The sequence below is a fragment of the Primulina huaijiensis genome, chromosome 17 (assembly GCF_012295235.1).
Source record: "Primulina huaijiensis isolate GDHJ02 chromosome 17, ASM1229523v2, whole genome shotgun sequence".
Taxonomy (NCBI): Eukaryota; Viridiplantae; Streptophyta; class Magnoliopsida; order Lamiales; family Gesneriaceae; genus Primulina; species Primulina huaijiensis.
In genome coordinates, this window is record NC_133322.1 from 16942310 (window position 1) to 16964809 (window position 22500).

Here is a 22500-nt window from a genome sequence, read left to right on the forward strand (position 1 = left end):
CTCGATGACCATTGTTAGTATTTCCGCACTATTATGATTTATGAGTACTTTAAAGATTTTGTGACTTTTGATGCTTATGAGTGGTTTTGGAAATGATTTGAGATGGTTATGCTATTTTGAAAAATGCTAGTTTTAGGTTTAGTTCGACGATTTACGATTTTATGTTTTGCATTCGTGTTGGATTTTTAAATAATAGGTTGGTTGATTTATTTTAAATGGTGCAAATATNCATCGAATATGAAATATAAAATATGATTTGTTTGTTTTATTTTATGAAGTTTCATTTTTTTAATATTTTCTTAATAAAAAACTACTCCCCTTTAAAAAATAACGAAAGAAGAAGAAAAAGTGGAACAACACTCCAAAAGTCCAAATTGTCGAGAGTTGCCAGATTTATGCGTCCGATTCCAAATCTCTCTTTTCTCGGCGTCCAGATGCACATCAATGCGTGTGAATCAATGAATCTTTGGTTCTAAGTGATCTGTTTTGTGGGTTTCATCGGCAAGAGAGGAATTGACTGCTGGAAGTGCAGTGCACAAATAGATAAAGAAAAGCTAAGAAACAATGGCGGCTGGAACGACCCGGAAGATTTCAGCAGCCTCTGCAAGGGCACACACCCGGAAACTGAAGCCAAAAACGAGTTCTTCGATTTTTCCAGGTGGGATTTTCATGATTTTTCTTTTAGTTTGTATTGTTAGAAATTTTCGATTTATTGCCGAGTTAGGTTGTGTTGCTAGTTTTTATCTGAACTGTAGAGCGGGCTAAATATAATTGAGCTTCAGGTAGTAGATAATGGTTGAAATTTCTGATCTTGATTTTGAAAATTAAAAATTGGAGATTGTTGTATTTATACTTTGGAATGAAGGCCTTGGAATTTGTTGTAATCTGATTGTAATACATGTAGGTTGTGATTAGATGAATGAATTTGAAATTTATAGATTAAATATATTTTTATTGATTAGATATTTGGAAAAGAAATTCAAATTCTTCTCGTTACTTATTTACATTATAATTATATATATAATAATCAGAATGTATTTCAAATCTTTAAATGCATTTGAAATCGATCATGAATAGTGCAATTATACATTGGATTTGAATTTTCTCTATTTAACTTAATTAACAATGATAATAATTTCGAAATCCCAGATTTTGAATGATTCAATCTAAACAATCATAATTAATTTCGGAATTTTCTTTTTCTAACTCATGGACAAGAGAACTTCAGTTGCTCTTGAGCATTCCGACTGATTAACTATGGTTCTTGGTGCTTATTTGTTGTTTTCAACTAAATGTGTGTAATTTTGGCTTTAGAATGCATTGATAGAACTGTTCAGTTCATGAGTATTGCAATTTGTGCGGCTTCCTCTCTCAATTTGAACCTGGTAGTGGCGTAGTGCTGACTGTGTATATTCAAAACTATAAATTTTCAGGGATGTTCAAGAAAATCTTGCTGGTTTGCTTTATGGGGATTTTCGCATGGGCGTACCAGGCCACACGACCTCCTTTGCCGAAGATATGTGGTTCCGCGGATGGGCCTCCAGTTACAGCATCAAGAATTACACTTAATGATGGGAGATATTTGGCTTACAAAGAGTATGGTGTTCCAAAGGAGAGTGCAAAGCATAAGATAGTTTTTATCCACGGGATCAATAGTTGTAGACATGATGCTGCTGCTATAACTGCATCCCTGTCCCCAGTAATGACGTCCTTCATGTATCAACTGTTTAGGCATGGTATTAGATTATCTGGACTAACTTTTTTTTTTGGTCTCATTCTTAGGATGTTGTTGAAAGTCAAGGAATCTACATCGTTTCATTTGATAGACCTGGTTATGGAGAAAGTGATCCTCACCCCTCACAAACAGTGAAGTCCTTAGCGTTTGACATTGAGGAGCTTGCTGACCAGTTGGGATTAGGTTCCAAGTTTTATGTTATCGGGTTTTCAATGGGTGGGCAGATTGTGTGGGCATGCCTCAAGTATATCCCTCACAGGTATATATATTCCAAATTGGGTTTTGGATTTGTTTTTTGTGAGATTAATTAGAAGGATGTCTTGTTTAAATTCATCAATGAATTCCACTCTTCTCCATGAATTATTTATTTCTTATCCAGTTAAGTAATTGATATAGTTTCTTGTAATTATGGTATCTTCTGAACCAGAATAAGTAATAATGTTGTCTGTAATGCCAAACAGGTTGGCTGGAGCAGTTCTTTTAGCACCAGCAGTGAATCATTGGTGGCCTGGTATTCCTTCAAACATATCAAAGGAAGTATATTATCAGCAACTTCCACAGGATCAATGGGCCCTTCGTGTTGCTCACTATATGCCATGGCTTACCTACTGGTGGAACACCCAAAAATTGTTTCCTTTTTCGAGTGTTATCGCTTACAGTACAAGTGTTTTGTCTAACCAAGACATAGAACTTGGGCCTAAAATTCATTCCATTAGAAAGGAGTTTGAGGTACTTGGTTGTATACTCTATAAAATCTACACACACACATTCTATGCTATAAAATTGGAGAAATCTCTGAACTTCTTAACTGAGATTTTTACCTCTCGCAGTTAATCTTCCTGCTAATCTCATTTCTTTTATCATTCATCTTCCATGGTCCATTTTTTGAACAAACTTTTAGAGCCACAACTGTTAAGTGTTGACTATTTCCAGTGAATCCGGTTGGTTGGCAACAACTGCCACACGCAAGATTGAAATGTAATGAGTTGGAATCTTTCACCGTTTAAAATATATGAGTTTCATCATTTTATCATTGGCTGTAGCTCTGTAAATAGTGGATGACCCTTAGTCCCACCAGTACCACCCGCAATTTGTTTCTCATAAAATAGTGTCTGAATGTGAATTTTGCTCTTTTGGTATGATCAGGCGCTGCCAAGACAACAAGGAGAGTTCGAGTCTGCTTTTCGTGATTTGATAATTGGCTATGGGAATTGGGAATTTGATCCCACAGATTTGAAGAATCCATTCCCTGAAAGTGAAGGTTCTGTCCACTTGTGGCAGGGGGGTGAGGATAAACTTGTCCCCGTTAAAGTGCAGCGTTATATTTCCAATCAACTGCCGTGGATAAAGTATCATGAGTTATCTGGTGCTGGTCATATGTTTCCATATGCAGATGGAATGTCAGATTCAATCATTCAAACACTGTTGGGAACAAGGAAAGACCCCTCATAGGTTGGTTGATCATTACATGTTTTCGCTGTACATCGGATTCAGAATATTCGCAAGCTGATCGAATCCTTGCTGGAGCTTCCTGTTCTGTTTTGTTCCGTGTTATTTTGACTATATTATTGTATGGTGTTATAGAACATGTACTTTTCCATTTGAGTTTGAATGTGAGACAGGCAATGCTGTAAAACGACGTTGTCCTTAAAATTTCAAAAAATTGCTGGAGCCAATATTTTTTATGTGTATATCTATTATATATTTATAATAATTATATATAAATATCTTACTTTATATGTGAATTTCTATTTATCTGCTTATTAATTGTTTGTTTTAAATATATCTATTTTTCCTCTTTATTTATGTTTTGAATATGCGTGGTTATTAGTATTTAAATTTTTTTATGCCTATGCACATTATAATATGTTATTTTTTATCCAATAATTTAGATATTTTTTATTTATCTTTTCGTTACTTAAATTAGTATTTGGTTTTTTTTAGTATTCATATTATAATATGTTGTTTTTAATCCAATGATTTAGATTTTTTTATTTATCTTTTTATCATGTAAATTAAAATGATTAAAGTTTGGAGATAGTCCATTGTTGAATAATGAATTTTCTTTGGTGTCTTATTATTTTGTTTCATGTCCTCATTAATTTTTTTTGTGACGTTGGTTATAACTTAAGCGTTTAATTTTATTTTTTTTTGCAAATGTTTATATTCAAAAATTAATTTAATAAAATATGGTCAAAAAATTTATTGTGATATACTTTTTTTATTAAAAAAAAAGTTTCTAATTTTTAAATCTATTTACTTGTGTCTGTATTTGTTTAAATAAAAGTTTTTTGCAACCAACATTTTTTGCGGTTTATCTTTATAAATTTTTTGAATAAAACACAATAAAAGATCATTGTGATTAGAACCGTCAATTTGGGTTGGGTTCGTCGGTTTGGCCCACACCACCATACAATTTAAGTGGGTTGAGTTGAAATTTAGTCAGCCCATTTAAAAGTAGGCCTAAATGAGCCCACACTGGTTTATATTAAATATCTATATATCTAATATTATCGATTTTCAATCATGAATTCCTTATATAAATGAGAGAATATCGTCTTGATTTTAAAATTGTGATGTGAGTTGTTGAGATATTTTGGTAGTCACTGAAAATTGAGTTTCAAAGTGGACATTTGAATTGTGTTTTTGGATTCCTGACAATATTGTTCGTCAACATATTATTTCTAAGTTATTTTTATCAGTATCGTGAGAGGTAAACACATTTATTACAAAATATAAATATTATCATATCTTTAAATTAATATTCACTTTCATGTTTGACATATATGGGTCTTGACAAAATGAGAAACAATAAATTCAAGCAAACAAATTGACAAAGTATGGGGCGAAACCAAAATTATGTGGTAGCGGGAATTAAAATATAAATCAATAAATTTTTAATGATTTTATCGATGTTAAAAAATACATAACAATTCTTATATCATAATATATAAAATTTAAACATTATAAATGAAATAAATCAAACATATACGAAATATACAAAATTTTATTACAAATACAATCAAGTAATTTATTGAAATTGTGTTTTATTCTACAAGATTTTTTGTCAAACTCGGTAATTGTGGATTTAACATCTATTAAAGCAGCAAACTAAAGAGTGTGCCAATCAAACTAATTGAGTAACCACATATTCTTGAATTTCCTGATTAGTTTTTTATCATGATAATTTATTTTATTTAATATTTTAAAACATAAAGACATCGTTACTATAACTAAAGACTCGATTTTTTTTGTAAAATGTTCATAAGGACTCAATCACTAATTCATACGAAAAAACAATTATCAACATACTATATTGAAAACATACTAATTAATTCAGCACACATGCTGAAAATTTCTAATTAATTAATTAAAATTCATTTACAATAATCATATTTGATCTTTTTGGACTGATACCATTTGTTTTGTAAGATATTCATCACAATTATTTATTAGTATGTTAATCTTTACATTTGAATTATGATGTATATTTTTTCCTAAAAATTTCTTAAATAATTATTTAATACATTTATTTGACACTTCAATATTAATATTTAAAATATATTAGTTTTATATGTATATTGTATGCGTGCAATATTTCTAATCTTGTTTATAAAAATTCAATAAAAATACTAAAAATAAATTAGGTAGGACATAAGAAATTACATAATTAAACAAAAGACAGAAAATAAAAACTAAATAATTCTCTATTAACTATAAATTACTAATATCGACTTTTAAAGATTGAAGTTGGAGAGAGTGTAGGCCATTATTTACTAAAAAAATCAAAAGCTAATATTTGAATGAGTTATACTGGTTGACTCACACACTGCAAAGTTAGTGAAGTAAACATGAAAGACAAAGTGAGTTAATAAAAATATTATAATGAGCTAAGCTGAATGAAATTCATATTTTCATATATATATTTATATATATAAGTATCTCAATTGTTATAAGTAGTTAACCCACCTTATGTTTTGTCAATGCACAAAGTAAAAGTTCATGCATTGTAGTGTTTTACATTTTCTTAATTTTTCTCTTGATATCAAATTTAATTCCACCATATATTGGTATTTAAATATATCTTAGAATTTTTTCTAAGAACCTAATATTAAATATGATCAATTAACCAAATAATTATTATACGTTTTACACAACAATAAATAGATTAATATATTTGAAGATAGAAAAAATAATGTATTGACAACAATTAAAAAAAAAAGGAATGTTAGAATTAACGCTTTGATTATCTAATATCAATATTAAATTTAACATATGTTTATTGATATAAAGAATATGATGATAACTAAAAATAATAATTTATTTATCATTGTAACGTAATAATAATGTAATCGTTGTTCAGAATCAGAAATTGGTGCACTTCAACTTTTTCATTGAATTGTATAGACAATTCTCTCAAAATTTTTTGTTGGATAAACATGTTAAATCTATTAAAATTAAATAGTAGAATTTAATAATGAGTAGAATGTGTTCGTTCNAAATGTCTTATAGATTCGTATGATAAAGTAAAATGTCATTTGCATAAATATATTTGTTGGGTGCAATAATTGATTTTGTTGGGTAGAACAATTGAAATGTTGCGCTTGAGCTGCTTTACTATTTAAAATATTTGAGTTGCATTTTTACAATCATCTATAATTTTTAGATACTACAATTGGTATTAGAGCTAATGTCACGAGTTTGATTCCCATTGATTGCAATTGGTGCAATTATTAGGAGATAGATTGTTGAGTACAATAATTGTCTCTGCTGGGTCGGTGTTTGAGCTACTGTATAATTTAAAAGATTTGACTTTTTATCGTTGCCATTAACTATAACTTTTGGAAAAGCGACAAACGCTCGGTCCTATGTTATTCGATTGTAAAACTAGATGAAGCAAGTTACATTAACTTTTAGTTTTGAATTGGTACCTTACATGTTACTTGATTTTTAAATGTAGAAGCATTCTTCATTTTTCAAATATTGTTGTAGATTGAATTATAATTGATTCTTTTCGAATTGAAAGAAATACACAATAAAACTCATGTAAGTATTATTAACAAAAACATTGAAATGAAATATTGGATTTGTCGATCATCAAAATAAGAAATAAACAAAGTTTAATCATTGAGTGAGAAATGAGATATTTAAATAAAGTTATAATCGCCACAATGAAATAGTGTACTTACATACATTTATCGGTGTATTTTGCAAATAAAAGGTCAAAAAAAAATTCCACATATTATTTTTATATCATATTTAAAATCATTAGGAAACGAAATTTCAGTATTTTGAGTTGGTCTTTGTTATGAAAAATTATTGTGAATAAATTGAATTTGAAAATTCTTATATCTATGTATATCACATATTAATATATCAGCCTAAGTCCAGGTAATAAAAAACTACAAAATGAAATTATTTATCTTTAATGTACACAAATTATATATTGAAGATATATGTCGATTAAGACAACGAAGTAGAGTATATGTTTACATATAACCAAATTTATAAACAAGAAAAACAATAAATAAAAATAATTTTATAGACATGAATATTTTTTTGTTTTTATAACTTTTTACAGTGAGATAAAAAAGATAAAAGAGAAAAAATATTAACTCTTTTGTTTTACACAAAAATTGAAACGGAAGAAGTGTGTTTTTTCATATAATGAATTCAGTTTTCAAATTAAATATATTATACTATAAAGTTATATTTATTATTCAAAATNCAATAATTTTTATGTGATGATAGATTGTTATAATATTATGCAATTTATATGTTATCAAGTATAAATGTCTAATAAATTAAAGGTAAATAGGAAAATAGAAACATCTGGTAGCAATTATTGTCGGTTTACAGGAAAGAGAATAATAGCCAACAACATTGTAAATAAAAAAATTGCAGATCATTGACTGCCCAAAAAATTGTAATAATTGAATATTATAATAATATATATATTTTGAGAGAATATGAAAGATAACAAAAGAAAACGGTATGATAAAAAATATATGAGAAAATTTTGAGTAGTCCAAATCTTTTTTTAAAATTAAACAAATATGTTTTTTTTTCAAATTAGTTACATATGCGTGATTAACACGGATTGTCAAAATTTACAATATTATCATCATTATCTTTTGTTGAGTTAACTAATTTCATTTCGAATTCTAATTACTCCAACACATGTTGTTACGCGCAACGTACGTGCATTATTTCTAGTATATATATTTCTGACATATATATATAAGAAATCTTTGTTTTTTTGTTATAGATGATTATATATGATCATCTATAATAAAATCTTGCTAATTCAGCAAACCAAAATTTTTTATTATTATTATCTTTTCATGATGAAAGGGAATTTTTTTACCTTTTCATGCATGGCAAAAAAAATTAGAAGAAGAAATCATAACCGATTTATTTTTAAAAAATTATCTTTTTCAGTTCAGCAAACCAATTATTCTACCATTCTGTGAAAGGGCATAGTCCTGAAGATTTGATTCAACTTTCCCCCACTGGAATTTGATCTTCCACTGGAAATTATATACTTTTACATCATACGATCAAAAGCCAAAATAAATGGGGCGGAAAATGGATTTGATTATGCTTAACGCCTACATAAGAAAGGAATCCTATTAGACATGGAACTTTATGCAAGCAAAGAAGAATGTTTAAAGCCCAAAATCTTATTCTTACCTATTCCAAACCAATGTTTCTTCGGTATCAAATACAGGAATTCTCATCTTGTTAAGAACGAGACGATGGATGTTGAAGCTGCAGTGTCCACCACTAGTACCAAATCATCAGTGACAGTAAACAGTGTGGGTCGTTTAACAAAACTGAGTTCGCCTTTCGGGTCGATCATTGTTCGTTATTTGATTATTTCCTCTGTTGCAGCCATGACTTCAGTTGAAATCAAGAAAGTCATGTGGACTAAGCTCATAGCAACAACCTTGATAATTTTTACTGGTTTTCCACCATTTGCAAATGCCATTTCACCTTTTATAGTCACACTAACTCCTAAGTCATACTGTCCAAAAGATTTCCAGGCTCAAGTTATTAATCTTGAATAAAAACTGATTTGGACAATTCGTCAAAAATCTTCACTCGATAATTTTATTAGAGCTAATTCACAACAATTTGCAATTTCACGTCAAAAATATCTTCCGACTCAAAAGCTTAAACTCCAAACATAATACAAAACTTGATGTATGCTTTCAAATCCAAATTGTATTATTATTCATTTAGGTATAGTTTGGTACACGAGATAAGAGAGGGATTGATAAATAATCCTCCTTATCCCATGTTTGGTACCTTTTTAGAAAACCCATGATAATAACATTGGCCCGTGATAAATAGTTTTATACAAGGATAATGTATCCATTTTATGACATGTGATAATTTTAATCTAATGATAAAAAATACCATAAATGGCTTAATTGCCCTCAATATATAAAAATGTTAAACAATATCGTTCTCTCATTTCACCGCCTCATCAAATAAATATTTTTATTNATATCCTTCACTTATCCTTATATTATATATCATATGTTTATCCTATCATGTGTACCAAACTATGCCTTAATTGATTGTTAACAGGTTCAATTAGGTATTAGTAGGCTCCTTAGTTTATTTTTATAATTAAACTAAGTTGGTCATTTAAAAAATGTTTAGAGCTTATTTTGAGTTCATTATAATTAGGTTTGGCTTGTATCGTCATATATGATTATACATATCATATATTTCATCGATCTCAATTATATAGATTTACTTTTTTCACACAGGTTAAAAAAAAAATCATCACAAAGTAAATTCTACACAAACTTCATATTTTATATCTATTTAATCATTTTAAAAAATTGTTGCATTCTTTTCAAGACATAATTAATAGAGGTATATTACTAGAAGAATAGAAAAATTATTACTAAATATAGTACAAGTTTGAGACAAAAAAAAAAAAAAAAAAAGATGCAGCATATATATAATCGAGACGAGAGTAGTATTTGCCATTTTAGAAGATCGTTTTGATTGAATTCACCCTCAAATTTGAGAGCTCTTGTGACCGAACAGTCCAAGATACGTACTTGGATATTTTCAATTATAGACAACGGGTCAAGGCAGAATCACATACAGAGATTCTTGTTTGGATAAGCAACGGGTAGGATTTTGTATCAAAACATCTTCTTTTTTTTTTTGGTTTATTTCCCAAATTTAAATTTAATCGACGCATAATGCTTCCATAATTTCCCATTTGAGTAATTCTGATATTCTAGTAATGAATTCCCTAGTACAAAATGCTTACAAGTCTTCATCTTCAAGCGATGTGATTCTACAAAACCAACAAGTATTATTGAATGTCGATTCCAAATCGGTTTGATATTAAATTGATAACATCAGAGTTTTGGGAATCAATCGAACTTCGTTGAACCATCTTGAGGATGGAAAGTTGAATGTCATGAAATAACTTAAACAAATTGTGTTGAAAGGTCATAGTTCAGTACATTTGTTTTTTTCTCATCCTACATATTTGGAAATGAGCATTCAAAATAAAATAAAAAAAAACATTGTAGCGGGATTACGAAGATAGGATAACGCGGTCGTTATGTCTGTTGCTTTGGCCGACTCTTTAAGAATGGTTGGAGCCCATTTGTTAATGCAGATGTTGAGGTAAGAGTGGCCTTCAATATGCTTAGGGCCTATTAAAAAAAGGAATCCTGTTAGATATGGAACTTTATGCTAGTAAAGAAGACTGTTTTTCAAGGATAAAATCTTATTCTTACCTCCTCCATACCAATGTCAAGCTCCTGCTCCTCGACATCAAATACAGGAATTCTCATCTGGTCAAGAATGGAGATGATGGATTTTGAAGCTGCAGTGCACACTTCCAAATCATTAGTCACGATAAACAGCATGGGGCCTTTAACATAGCTGTCCTGGCCTTTTGGGTCGAATGTCGTTATTTTACTAGTGCATAACTCAGAGTGACTACACTCACATAATTCGATTTCATTATGTACAAGCGTCCTGTGGAATACAGGAAGCTTTTGTTGGCTAAGAGAGAAAATCTGGTATTTGGAAAGATAGTAAGGAGCAATTTGGGGTTCCAGTAGTTTAGCTATTGTGTCCCTAGACTTCATATACTCTACGTTTTCTGAATCAGATATGCTCCTGTATAGATTACTTATGCTCCCAAGATGAGTGCTACTGCCTAACAGAAACTGAACCTGTCCTAAGGGAATGGTGAGCAAACTCAAAATAAAATCAATGAAGTCATGCCGAGTTTGAGCAAACAGAATCCTATTAGTTGATTTTTGCACGAAGGCTTTCACAGTAATCTTCTTAGAATCTGAACTTATGTTTTGACTGGTTTGAGTCTGAGGTAAAGCATCTGATTCACATTTAGCAGATGCAAAGAACTTTCTCGTTTCACGGAGAGTATCACTATCATCCGCAGAACTCATAGGGAGAATGATATCTGTTATTGGAGTTTTGGAAACTAAGGATCCCTTGAGCAGTTCCATTATCTGAGAGACACATACACGAAAAAAATGCATATTTAAGAGAGGAGCGATGACGTGGGAGAAATACTTGCTAGTCAATGTAACAAGGATTTACCTCATTCCGGCCAACGATCAGAGTTCTTTCCTCGAGTGCATTTGTGTCTTTAATAGCATTTAGTTTCAAAATTCGTAAAACTGACGCTGGTGAGTTAGTCAGAATCTGCATATCATCAGTTAAAATAAACAATGCAGTTGGCACTGTAAAGACACTTTTGACTCCACATTGGGATCCAACTGCTACATCATTCCTGTTCATCATATTTCCTGAATTTGAACAACGGCAATTCATGTTATAGTACATGCTCACACACATCATGTTGCTACACATAAAGTACCGGGTGGGGGGTGTATCATCAATCAGGAGTTTTAGTCTACTACACTCCATTTCGGATGAATTTCTTGGATAGGCCAGCATCAGTAGACCCTCCAATGTCCAGAAATGTCTATCATCCATGTTCAGTAAACCCGCATACAAAGAGTTCAAACTTCCAAAAATTGGCGCATTCTTTCCATAGTGTTTGACGAGGAGTCGCACTATAGTTCCCAGTGGTAATGTTAGGAAACTCAGTAGAACATCAGCGAAATCGCTATCTATTTCAGCATATAAAACTTTGTTGCTTTCTTTGATCATCATGACTCTTAAAGTGAATTGAACCTCCTCTGCTGCAGCCATGCCTGCCGTTGAAATCAAGAAACAGGGGACTAAGATCAATGACAATAACTTACATGAATCATTATTAAAATGATATATATCTGCTGTCATTAAATTTTACTGGGTTTCATAACCAACAGTCCAACAACACCAAAAAATGATCCAATGAAATTCCTATGTATTAATATACCATAGACTTTCCACCATTTGCAAGTGTCATTTAACATTTTATTTGTCAAAAACTCCTCGGCCATACTGCCCGCAAGAATTCCAGATTCAAATGACAGAATTTGGCAAAAAAATTATTAATCTTGAACAAAAAATTCATACAACTTCCGAGAAAAGTAGTTTATCCCCCATCTTCTTTGCATTGGGGATCTGCTTGAAGTTGACTAAATAATGACAGAATTTGGCAAAAAAAAATTTCATTAATATTCAACAAATGTGATCAACCTAAACTTCAAAATCGGCACTACGAACGATCCAAACTGTAAATTATTTGAAGTGTAAATTAAGGGCGGAATAACCAGAAAACATCTGCAGGTCGCACAAATTGCAAGCGGAGATCATATGAATTAAATTTATTTTTCCCATGAAAAATTTGACCAAATTCTCATTCAAATCAACAAACAAAATGAGAATAATATGATCAAGAGACATTTTAAAAAAATCCCACCACAAAATATCCAAACTAAACCGCAAAAAGCCGAAGTCATAATCATATCCAACACCCATGAATCACTATTATCTCAACTATGTATTCATCTCCTTCACTTGAATCAATCAATATTTTAAAAGTACAAAGATTTAGCGCACAACTACAAGAATCAACTTACTTCCACACCAAGTATATACAAATTTGAATTTCGTAAACAAAATAGAGAGTAGAAATATTAAATTTTATATCAGCGTTTAAAAAAAAAAACAAAAAAATTAAATGTTGCACGAATTTTAAGAATGTTACCTCAAACCATTGAATGTCAAGAACCAGTTGTTTGAGAGTTTTCGATTTATGGAAAACTCGTACCGTCGTCGAGTATGTTCAAATTTAGATCATGGTTTATCATGATAAGATATTTTGAATTTTAAAATATGACAACCTTTTCACGATTAAATTATCAAGATATAGTTTTATCAAAACATAATTTTGCACATCTAAATATTTACAAATATACTAGAAAAATGCACGTACGTTGCACGTGAGCAACTAAATTGCTGGAAATATAAGTACGAAATTTTGATAATATTTAAATGAATTAAAATATGGCTAATAGCATTTATTAATTGAAACAAACTAAACCACAAAATCAAAAATTATGACCATAGACGGTATATGAATCTCAGAAGTTATCTTATCTTCATGACAAACTTTTCAATATACTTATTGGTTGATTTTGATAACTAACAACTATTTGTCGTAGTTTGTTATAATATACATATAACCATTTTGATATACTCAGCAAATATATGATCGTCTTTAACATCTATTACTGAGATCTGATATGCTCGTAGTTTACTTCTCTATTAGGACGTTTTTTCAGTTTTTCTACATTGTTTTTATCCAGTAATCTTATTTTCCAAATATTTATTTTATTGTTGAATGACTTTTCAGTTTTTGACAATCATCAACTATAACTCATAAGAATAAATGTTGTTTTTAGTCGTGATTGGTTTCTACTTGTGACTAAAAGTATGTATAACCTATATATTCTTCAACAACATAACCAATAAATGGTGTTGTAATTTCTTCAAACATCGTGATATTTGTAATATTATTTTTATATATTTAGTATCAATATTATCAACATATAGCTATAAGTTTAATAAATTTTTAACAATTATTTCTCAATCAGTGTGAGAAAAAAAACTTGAAAATCTTTTCAAATGACTATATCTTAGAACTGTGTCATCGTTTAATTTGACGCAATTCAGGAAAGTCATTTCCTTCGTCATTTTTTAGAAGATTTGAAACAATGATTGCGTGCATCATATCATGGGGATGATATAGTTTCAATCTCATAAACAAAACAAATTTTATTCTATCGAGTTTACATTTTGTTTTATAATATTTTATATTTCTGGAACGACATACAAAATTAATTATTGTATTTTAAAAATCTTGAGAAGGACACGGATAACGTAATTAAGATATATATGAGATATCATTCAAATATATATATATATCAAAGTATTTGTCTTATTCAATATCTCATCTAATAATACAACTGTTTAGATTTCATGACCATCTTATAATAGACAAAATTAATTTGATGAAATATTGTATAATTCAATTTGAATTTCACTATTCGGCTAAGTGAATTTATTTAGCGAGTAGTTTCTCTATGTTACCATCATATATATGATGAATTAGTTTGTTAGCTACTTTAACTAAAAAAAATAGACAAAAACAAACTCTTAGCCACCTCGAAATCTATCGAGATAATATTGGAAGAAATAAAGTACAACCGGCTCAATGTCCCAATTTACTAAAAATGCACTAAATTGATCTATTGTCTCCACAAAGCTTTAGAATTGTTCTTATACCATTAAAAATAGAATGAAAATTATACACAATTTTTTTTCATGTATTTCTTTTTCTGAATGAAATTTTTTTTCTTTTTGTTTATTCTTTGAGAAATATTGATATTTTATATGGCATCAATATGTTGCAAACCATGAAGTAGCAACATAATCACTATATAACCCTTAAAAGTTTACACATACAATTTTCAAATTTCTCCTTCATTGTGCTGCGTTGAAATTTAAATATGAATCATTCTTGATCTTAATATTTTGCTTTAAATACACCTTCATATATATATGTATATGTTTTATGTCACTTAGCTAGACCTAATTTCAAATATCTAAAAAAATGTGTTTGAATTATATCATACAGAAATAGGAACTTAGTAATACGTAACATTATTTTTTTAACATGTTTTTTTCATCTGCTATGTTTGTCATAAATTTTTTGTTCAAAATTTGATTCATTTCTTAACTACATGTATGAAGAACCAATAAATTATATAATTCACAGAAATTATATATTACCCTCTTCGTAAAACATAAGACCCAAAATATGTGGCTTTGATTGGTGTACTCTCGTACATATTTTCATATAAACAAGAAAAATAATAGAATATCAGAAAAAATCAATTGCCGCCAACAATACTAAACAAAATGAATTTAAAAAATCATGACACAAACAAACTCCATAAAAAAATGATAACTCAAAGTTCAAAAATAATTTATTTAGTACAATAACAAAGAAATTGAAGTATATACGAACAACAAAAAACATAAATCACTCTCAAATTAAATACTAACTCATATTATTCAAAAATTTTATAAATTTTTCAATATTATTTTTCAAATAAAGAGAAGGCGGCTTATTAACGTCATGGTTTCATAAATATTTTACTTTTAAAAAAACATACGAAGGAAAAAATGGTGCCTCAAAATCATCATGAAAAATCATTTAATAAAACCTTAAGAAATAAAAATATAATACGAAGTCACACAATTTTCCTTAAATCAAAGAAAAATATTAGACCATTGACAAAATATATCTGGCAACGACAAAACATACGTTAACTTGTGATACAATTAAAATTTAGAATCATGAATAATCATTTAATTAGAACAAAATCGTATGCCAAAAATCTACTTGATATTATCTCTTTTAACAATTTATCCATGTTTGTCATCCACCAGAAGAATCATAGATCCACAAATTTTTTTAGTTCACCTATTAATTTCACAATAAATAATACTACAAAAATAATATTATCAAACACATAAAAACTCAATTTCAAATACCTTCAATCAATTTAAATAAAAAATTTTGAATAAAGAATATAATAATGTTGTAAAAATTTTGAATACTGATTTATAGACAGAAGTTTGGAAATACATTTGTCCCAATAAATAAAAAAATATTATCTCTTTATATTCTGAGATATAAGCTAAAAACGAAGAAACATTTCATCATTTTTAATATTTCAAACTAAGTAATCTAAGTAAATTGAAAACATGCATTATGTGTTTAAGAATTAACAAAATATCTCAAGGAAAAAAATTAAAAATAATCATTTTTGTGGGATATATGTTTATGCTTTATATTTTCTTTCGGTGAACAAACAAATCACATAAGGAAATCCAAACACGACATGATCAATACAAACGATATATAACACCAAAACATGTAATGTTATGTTAAAAAAACTCATATCATTGCAAGAACACAAAATGATCAAATGAAGCATATTTTTAGTAATATTTATTTAGCAGCATATATAAAAAATTGACTAAATAGCTTAAAAACAGTGTTTGAAATAACTTACATACAAACATTTCTCTCAATCATGTATCTCTATTGACACATAAAGAGTTTGAAAATATCTTTATTCTAAATGAGAGAAAGAAGTTTTATATAACCTTAATATTTATTAATAATTTATTTTTATTCAATCTGACTCATCTCCTTTCATATGCCCATTATTACTTATAATCAATATGGTAGATATTTTTCAAAGATAACCAGTACAAGCATACATACAATTACTAAGGTAAATCACCCATTTTTAAAATAAGGGAAACTCAATATTGAAAATCGCTGTAGTTGAAATAACTCTCAAAACTCCTATCAATCAATAACAAAAAAAAAAAAATACATAGTTTGAAAATATCCAAAACACTCTTATCTCAAAAACATGATGTGCGGAATAAATACGGTCCTCGGGTTAGCGTGCGCACATCCAGCCCTGCCTACTCAGTCTTCGGTGCCTCCAGTCTCCTGATCAACGAATTCACCTGCACACAAAATTTTGTCCACCCAAATTTTATCACTCTCTCCTCACACAAATTGGCCACCAAATATTTTTTGGAGAAAAATTTCGGCCACTTCCCTCCACCGTGTCTTCGACGCATCGCCACTGGAATTTCGAAATTCCGGAGTTCCAATCTCAATGCAAATTTCTTTTAGATCTCTAATGCGATCTATACGAGGAATTCAGTATCTGATTGTGGACCATATTGACGATCGAAGAAGGATGAAGATCCGTTCTTAGGAGTTTACAAGAAGGACCAACTTCGCTAATCCCGTACTATTTTGATGTCCAGCGTTAAATATGCAAAGGTAAATAAAGCTAAACACCCTATGATTGTTTTAAGTCATACGACACCTAAGAAACATTTTGAATGTCAAAACTAAATTTTTTAAACTTTCGTTGTGTCTTGAGTGCGAGAAAAATGTACTCCAACAATATAGGTATGTTGGATCATCAACGACATATCAGAGAGGTAAATTCCACGCCGCAGAGGTAGAGGTTGCCATGGATCATGAGGCAATCGAGTGAGGGAAAAGCATCGAACAAGCACAAATCGAAGAATGAGAGAATTGCGAATCAAGAACATATTGTATTATACTAATGTATTATATCTAATAGACTTCGACCAAATATATTCCTCGCAATGTGATCGTAAATCCTGCTAAGTTACCAGGTTATGATCAAATATATGTTCTAACTCAATAGATTTTGAGCTAGGTCTAATAAAGAATGATAGGTGATTCTGCATAAAAAACAAACAGATAATACGCTAACTTGGTGACCTTCTACAAAGGATTTATACCCAACTTAGGTCTTCTAAGATCATGGAAAGTGTTCATGCTTTTGACGTTGGAGCAGGTACGAATTTGCCCTGACTCGAAGTTTGTTATGAATCAAGAGTCATCTTAAAGTGAGAAATGGGAAATTAGAGGCAAAGTAAAATATTCAGCTTTTAGTAGAATTTTCACAGATAATTATGCTAGCTTTGTGGAGAAAACAATTCGAGGCATGATGCTGCTAGTAGGCATGAATGGCTTCATTCATTGATCATTTAGTCGGAAAATGCACAGAAAAGTCTCAATACAAAGTATCCTTCGTAACAAACCAAATTTAAGCGAAATATGAAAACATTGCGGCGCGACACTAGTGTAGCAGCATAGAGATGGGATAATGACTGCGTCATTTCTTTTGCTTTGGCTGTCTCTTTAAGAATGGTTTAAGACCATCAGTTAAGGCACCAGTTGATGTAAGAGAGGCCTTCAGTATGCTCAAAGCCTCGAACAACAAAATATATCCCATCATAGATAATGTACAGTTCTGAGAGCAATAAATCTTTCCGAAAAAAGAGCCTGTTTAAAAGCTAGAACCTTACCTCTTCCATACCAATATCAAGCTCCCGTTCCTCGACATCAGATAGAGGAATTTCCATCTTGTTAAGAATGGAAATGATGGAGGTTGAAGATGGAGTTGACACTACCAAATCATCCGTCACAATAAACGTTGTGGGTCCTTTAACAAAGCAGTCTTGGCCTTTCGGGTCGATCATTTTCAGTTTACGACAAATACCTATGGGAGTCGACACAAATAATTTGGCACTATTACTGTTACATAACCGATATAATTCAGGAGAGCTTTCTTGGTCAAGAGAGAAAATCTGGTAGGAGGACATACAGTACGGAGGAAGTTGGGGTTGGAGCAATCTAACGATTGCCTCCCTAGACTTCATATGCTCTCCTATTTCTAAATTAGATATGCTCCTGTATAAATTACTTATGCTCCCAACACAAGTGTTACCGCCCAAAAGAAACTGAACCCTTCCTAAGGGAATGGTAAGAAAACTGAAAAGAAAATCGACCAAGTCTTGCCGGGTTTCAGCTAACAGAATCCTATTAGTTGATTTTTGCACAAAGGCTTTTATATTAATCTTCTTGGAATCTGGCCTTACCTTCTGACTATTCAGGGCACGACATAAAGCGTCTGTTTCATATATAGCAGCCGCAGATAACCTCTTTCTTTTGTTAGAAGTGACGGCCTCGGTACTAAGACAAAGAATTATATCTGTTAATGGAGTTTTTGAAACTAATGATCCTTTGAGCAGTTCCATTATCTGAAAAACAAAACACAAGATCATAGAATGATGAACCGAATACATTGGAGAAATTAGCCAGTCAAATGTAAAAGATATTTACCTCTTTCAACCCAACGGTAAGAGTTCTTTCCTCGAGTACATTTGTTTGTTCAAAAGAAAGGAAGCTTTCGGCGCACTAACGAAACCTGTCTCCACTTTGGGTTCAATTTCTAAATCTCTCCTGATCATAGTCCCCGTCGAATTTGGACACGGGCATTTCACTTTATTGTACATGCTCACACAAGTCCCGTTACAGCATTCAAAGCACTGGATGGGAGGAATATCATCAATCTGGAGTTTCAGTCTGCTACATTGAATCCCAGATGAATTTCTTGGATTGAGCAGCATAAATTTACCCGCCTCGGTCCAGAAATGGCTGCTATCCAAATCTTGTAAACCTGCATACAAGGAATTCAAACTTCCAAGAATCGGTGCTTTGTTCCGTAGTGCTTGATCAAGAGTCGCACAATTTTTCCGACTGGTAATGTCAGGAAACTCAATAAAACGTCAGCAAAATCGCTATCTACTTGGGCATATAAAACTTTGTAGCTTTCTTTGATTGTGATGACTTTCAAAGAGAACCGAACTTCCTCGGTTGCAGCCATGTTCGTAGTTGAAGGAATGAAGAAATAAAAAATATTGATATCACTAGCTCGATTGCATAAACCTACTACAGTCCAACAACGCGTACAAAAAATGGTCCAATGTAAAAATTCCATGATCAATTCCGACTTTCCACCTTCATCTGTAAGTGTCCTTTCCTCTTCAGTCCTATCGTCCCCGTTCCCTATGAGGCCTAGGTTCAAATTGATGTCAAGAGAATCTATTAATCTTCGATTAAAAATAGGGAAAATGATTATTTTTTCCTTCCCTTGTCCAATTTTGCTTTGATCCAATTAAGTTCTTACATTTTTGTTTTAGACATTACTTTTCAATTTTAGTCTATTTCGGTCCAGTTGTTGATATGGTTTAATTTTTTGTTTTGGTTTTCAATAAAAATAATAATAATAAATTCAATCGGCGCAGTTTGATCAAAAAAAATTTAGTAATTCGATTGATTTATTAGGTTTTGTCAATTTGCTTATAATTGTATGCTTATCCATCTGCAGTGTTCTGAAAAGCGTCGCCTAGGTGTTAGATGACTGCCACCGCCTCGATTTTAAACAGTTGATGTTTTTGGGTGTTATTATGTTAATCGAAGGTCTAGGCCTCCTAATCGCCGCCTAGGCCACCAAAAATCTACTTATAAAAAGATTATTTAACATATTTGTCCATCAATTTGTATCGGATAAAGATGAAGAATATATAATGAATTTTGATATTGTATTCGATAAAGATGAATTATTGGAGAAATATTATGATGAACAAAAAGAATTATATATTTTTGGCTAAAACGAAAAAAAAAACCACCTAAGCAGCTGTCGAAGCGTCTAAGTGTCTTGCGGTGGGTGACCGTCCGCATAACGCTTTTTAGAACATTGTCCCTTCGTAGTCCCATGAGTAACTTCCCATTTTGAGATACTCAAAATTCATATAGCTAATCTAATTTCTTCTTTGAGGAATGATGAAAATTTAACTATAGAAAAAATCATGAACACTGAATTTTTTTAGGCTCTTGTTAGAGTACAATAATTGTCTCTATTAGAATTATCGAAATATAGTGTTTGGACTACTGTACATTTAAAAAGATTGAGTTGCATGATTATTACCGATTGATCTTTTTTGTAAAACGATAATTGTTTGATCATATAATTGATATTAGATTCAAGGTTACATATTTGATTTTCATATATTGAAACGAGTGAAATTATTAAAATGGATATTGTTGTAGTGCAATAATTGTTTTTAATGAGAGAACCATTGAAATGTGACGTTTGAGTTACCGTACGATTTAAAATATTAATGTTGCACTATTACCATTAGCTATATATTTTGATGAAACGACAAACTACAAAACTTCTTGAGTTTAACTATGGATTGTTAGAACAAAATCTCTTAGTCTCTAACTAAAAAAGATAGTCTCATTTCTTCTTATTCTTTTTGATTTCGCTTCTAATGCAAACAAAAATAAACAATAATAATGAATGTTAGGTGTAAAATGATGATGAATTTGTTTACAAATACTAAAAAACAATTCTTTTATTAAAAATAAATTGTGCATAAATTTTATGCCAATTTCTTGAGTTCTTTTGCGTTACGTAATCTGAACTTCAACTAATGTTAATGGATTATGATTTCATTTGTTATTGAGAAATCCTATTTTATGGGTTTGAAGTTAAATTGATATTTTTTTGCTTTTTTTCAAATAGGGTTTCTTGATCATATATACCAAAATACTTAGAATAAATATTATATTATAAATTTAAATTTTTTATAAAATATAATATAAATGGTTAAAATATTATAATAATAAATATGAAATTCAAAAACTTAATAAATTCTCCTAATATTCAATTTTATAAACAAAATCGTCTTATTTGTATATTCAAATCCTGATCATTTTGTTTAAATATATTTAATTTATTGTTTTTATGTCTTTTTTTCAAATTTTATATTAATCGTTATATTTGAAATATTTATGATGATAACTACAAAAATTATAAAATTTTATTTAACAATTATTTTATGAGTTTATTTGAATAATAAAATTATTCATGTGCATTCATTACATTACTATTTTTTAAGTTTTCCATGTGCAATGAATATTAATATCAATTAATGAATAACTATAAGAATATTATAACCGTTATGGAAAAATAAAATTAAAATTAAAAAGTAATAAATAATAAATAAAAACTTAATCCATTCAAAAAAATTAAAAGGTTAATAATTTCAGTTATTACTTTATTCATTTATCATGAGAACTCATTTAATTTATTCTATCTAAATATGAGCTAATAGAATATTATCATAAATTATGATTATTTTGCATAATTTTGTTTCAATTATATTGAAAGTTAGTTCTGTTAAGATTGAGCAGTTCATTTATTCTTTAAGTGATTTAAGAATCTAATTCGATTGTCATTTCGATCACCATGTAATAGAATGCGATAGAAAACCTTAACACGAAATTAAACAGAAATTTCTTCAACAGATTCAGGGTGCTTGCAACCTTTAAAAAAATTGATTTATGGGTTTTTCCTAAACAAAATAAGAGTTTCTTGAAGGGAGAAAGGAGAAATTAAAGGAAAATAAAATCTTCAGCTATCAGTTGAATGCATCATTTCTTTTGCTGGGGTTGTCTTGTTAAGAATGGTTTAAGATCATCAGTCAAGGCACTACTGGATGTAAGAGAGGCCTTGATCAGTATGCTCAAAGCATGGCGTGTCATAAGTATTTTTGATTTAGACGATTTTATTTTCTTTTGTTTGTTGTTGGAATCGTTTGGACATTGTTTATCGGAATATCAACATATTCTATGAAGTCTAGCTATTTTTAGAATATTTCTGGTTTAGATAATTTCCAATGTTTTATCCTTCTTACAGTAGAAACAAAAATGTTTTGATTTATCGGGCTTTGTGAGCCTTTAAATATCCGTTAGAGTTTTCCTAATATTGGGTTTGTTTTTCTTATAAGGAGCATTACGTTTCTTTTTCTTA

At 30.0% G+C, this 22500-nt stretch overlaps 3 protein-coding genes across 6 annotated transcripts in view; 1 reads left to right on the plus strand and 2 right to left on the minus strand.

The window, feature by feature from the left end:
- The first annotated feature begins 327 nt into the window (after positions 1-327).
- Positions 328-3411, plus strand: LOC140963506 (uncharacterized). The gene is made up of 5 exons (XM_073422855.1): positions 328-658; positions 1434-1699; positions 1783-1994; positions 2197-2464; positions 2882-3411. Exons 1-5 carry the CDS (start codon positions 565-567, stop codon positions 3185-3187), a joined length of 1146 nt encoding a protein of 381 aa, XP_073278956.1. The 5' UTR covers positions 328-564; the 3' UTR covers positions 3188-3411.
- Positions 3412-10174: 6763 nt separating this feature from the next.
- Positions 10175-12995, minus strand: LOC140962459 (uncharacterized). 4 transcript variants are annotated; one of them, XM_073421377.1, is made up of 4 exons: positions 12135-12509; positions 11348-11967; positions 10513-11256; positions 10175-10428 (listed from the first exon to the last, which is right to left on the minus strand). In XM_073421377.1, the coding sequence occupies exons 1-4, from the start codon at positions 12196-12198 to the stop codon at positions 10333-10335; spliced, it is 1524 nt and encodes a 507-aa protein (XP_073277478.1). In that variant the 5' UTR covers positions 12199-12509; the 3' UTR covers positions 10175-10332. The 4 variants fall into 4 exon arrangements, with proteins under 4 accessions (XP_073277478.1, XP_073277479.1, XP_073277480.1 ...); XM_073421378.1 differs by lacking the exon at positions 12135-12509 and adding an exon at positions 12621-12739 and having other exon boundaries at positions 10176-10428; XM_073421379.1 differs by lacking the exon at positions 12135-12509 and adding an exon at positions 12909-12995 and having other exon boundaries at positions 10177-10428.
- A 4599-nt stretch (positions 12996-17594) lies between these two features.
- LOC140963267 (uncharacterized) overlaps positions 17595-22500 on the minus strand; it is an 11538-nt gene continuing 6632 nt past the window's right edge. Inside the window, exons 2-4 of the mRNA XM_073422555.1 lie at positions 18963-19299; positions 18146-18880; positions 17595-18048 (exon numbers count right to left, since the gene is read on the minus strand). Coding sequence (XP_073278656.1) covers positions 17953-18048; positions 18146-18877 — 828 coding nt within the window. The 5' untranslated portion in view covers positions 18878-18880; positions 18963-19299 and the 3' untranslated portion in view covers positions 17595-17952. The remainder of the gene's footprint in view (positions 18049-18145; positions 18881-18962; positions 19300-22500) is intronic.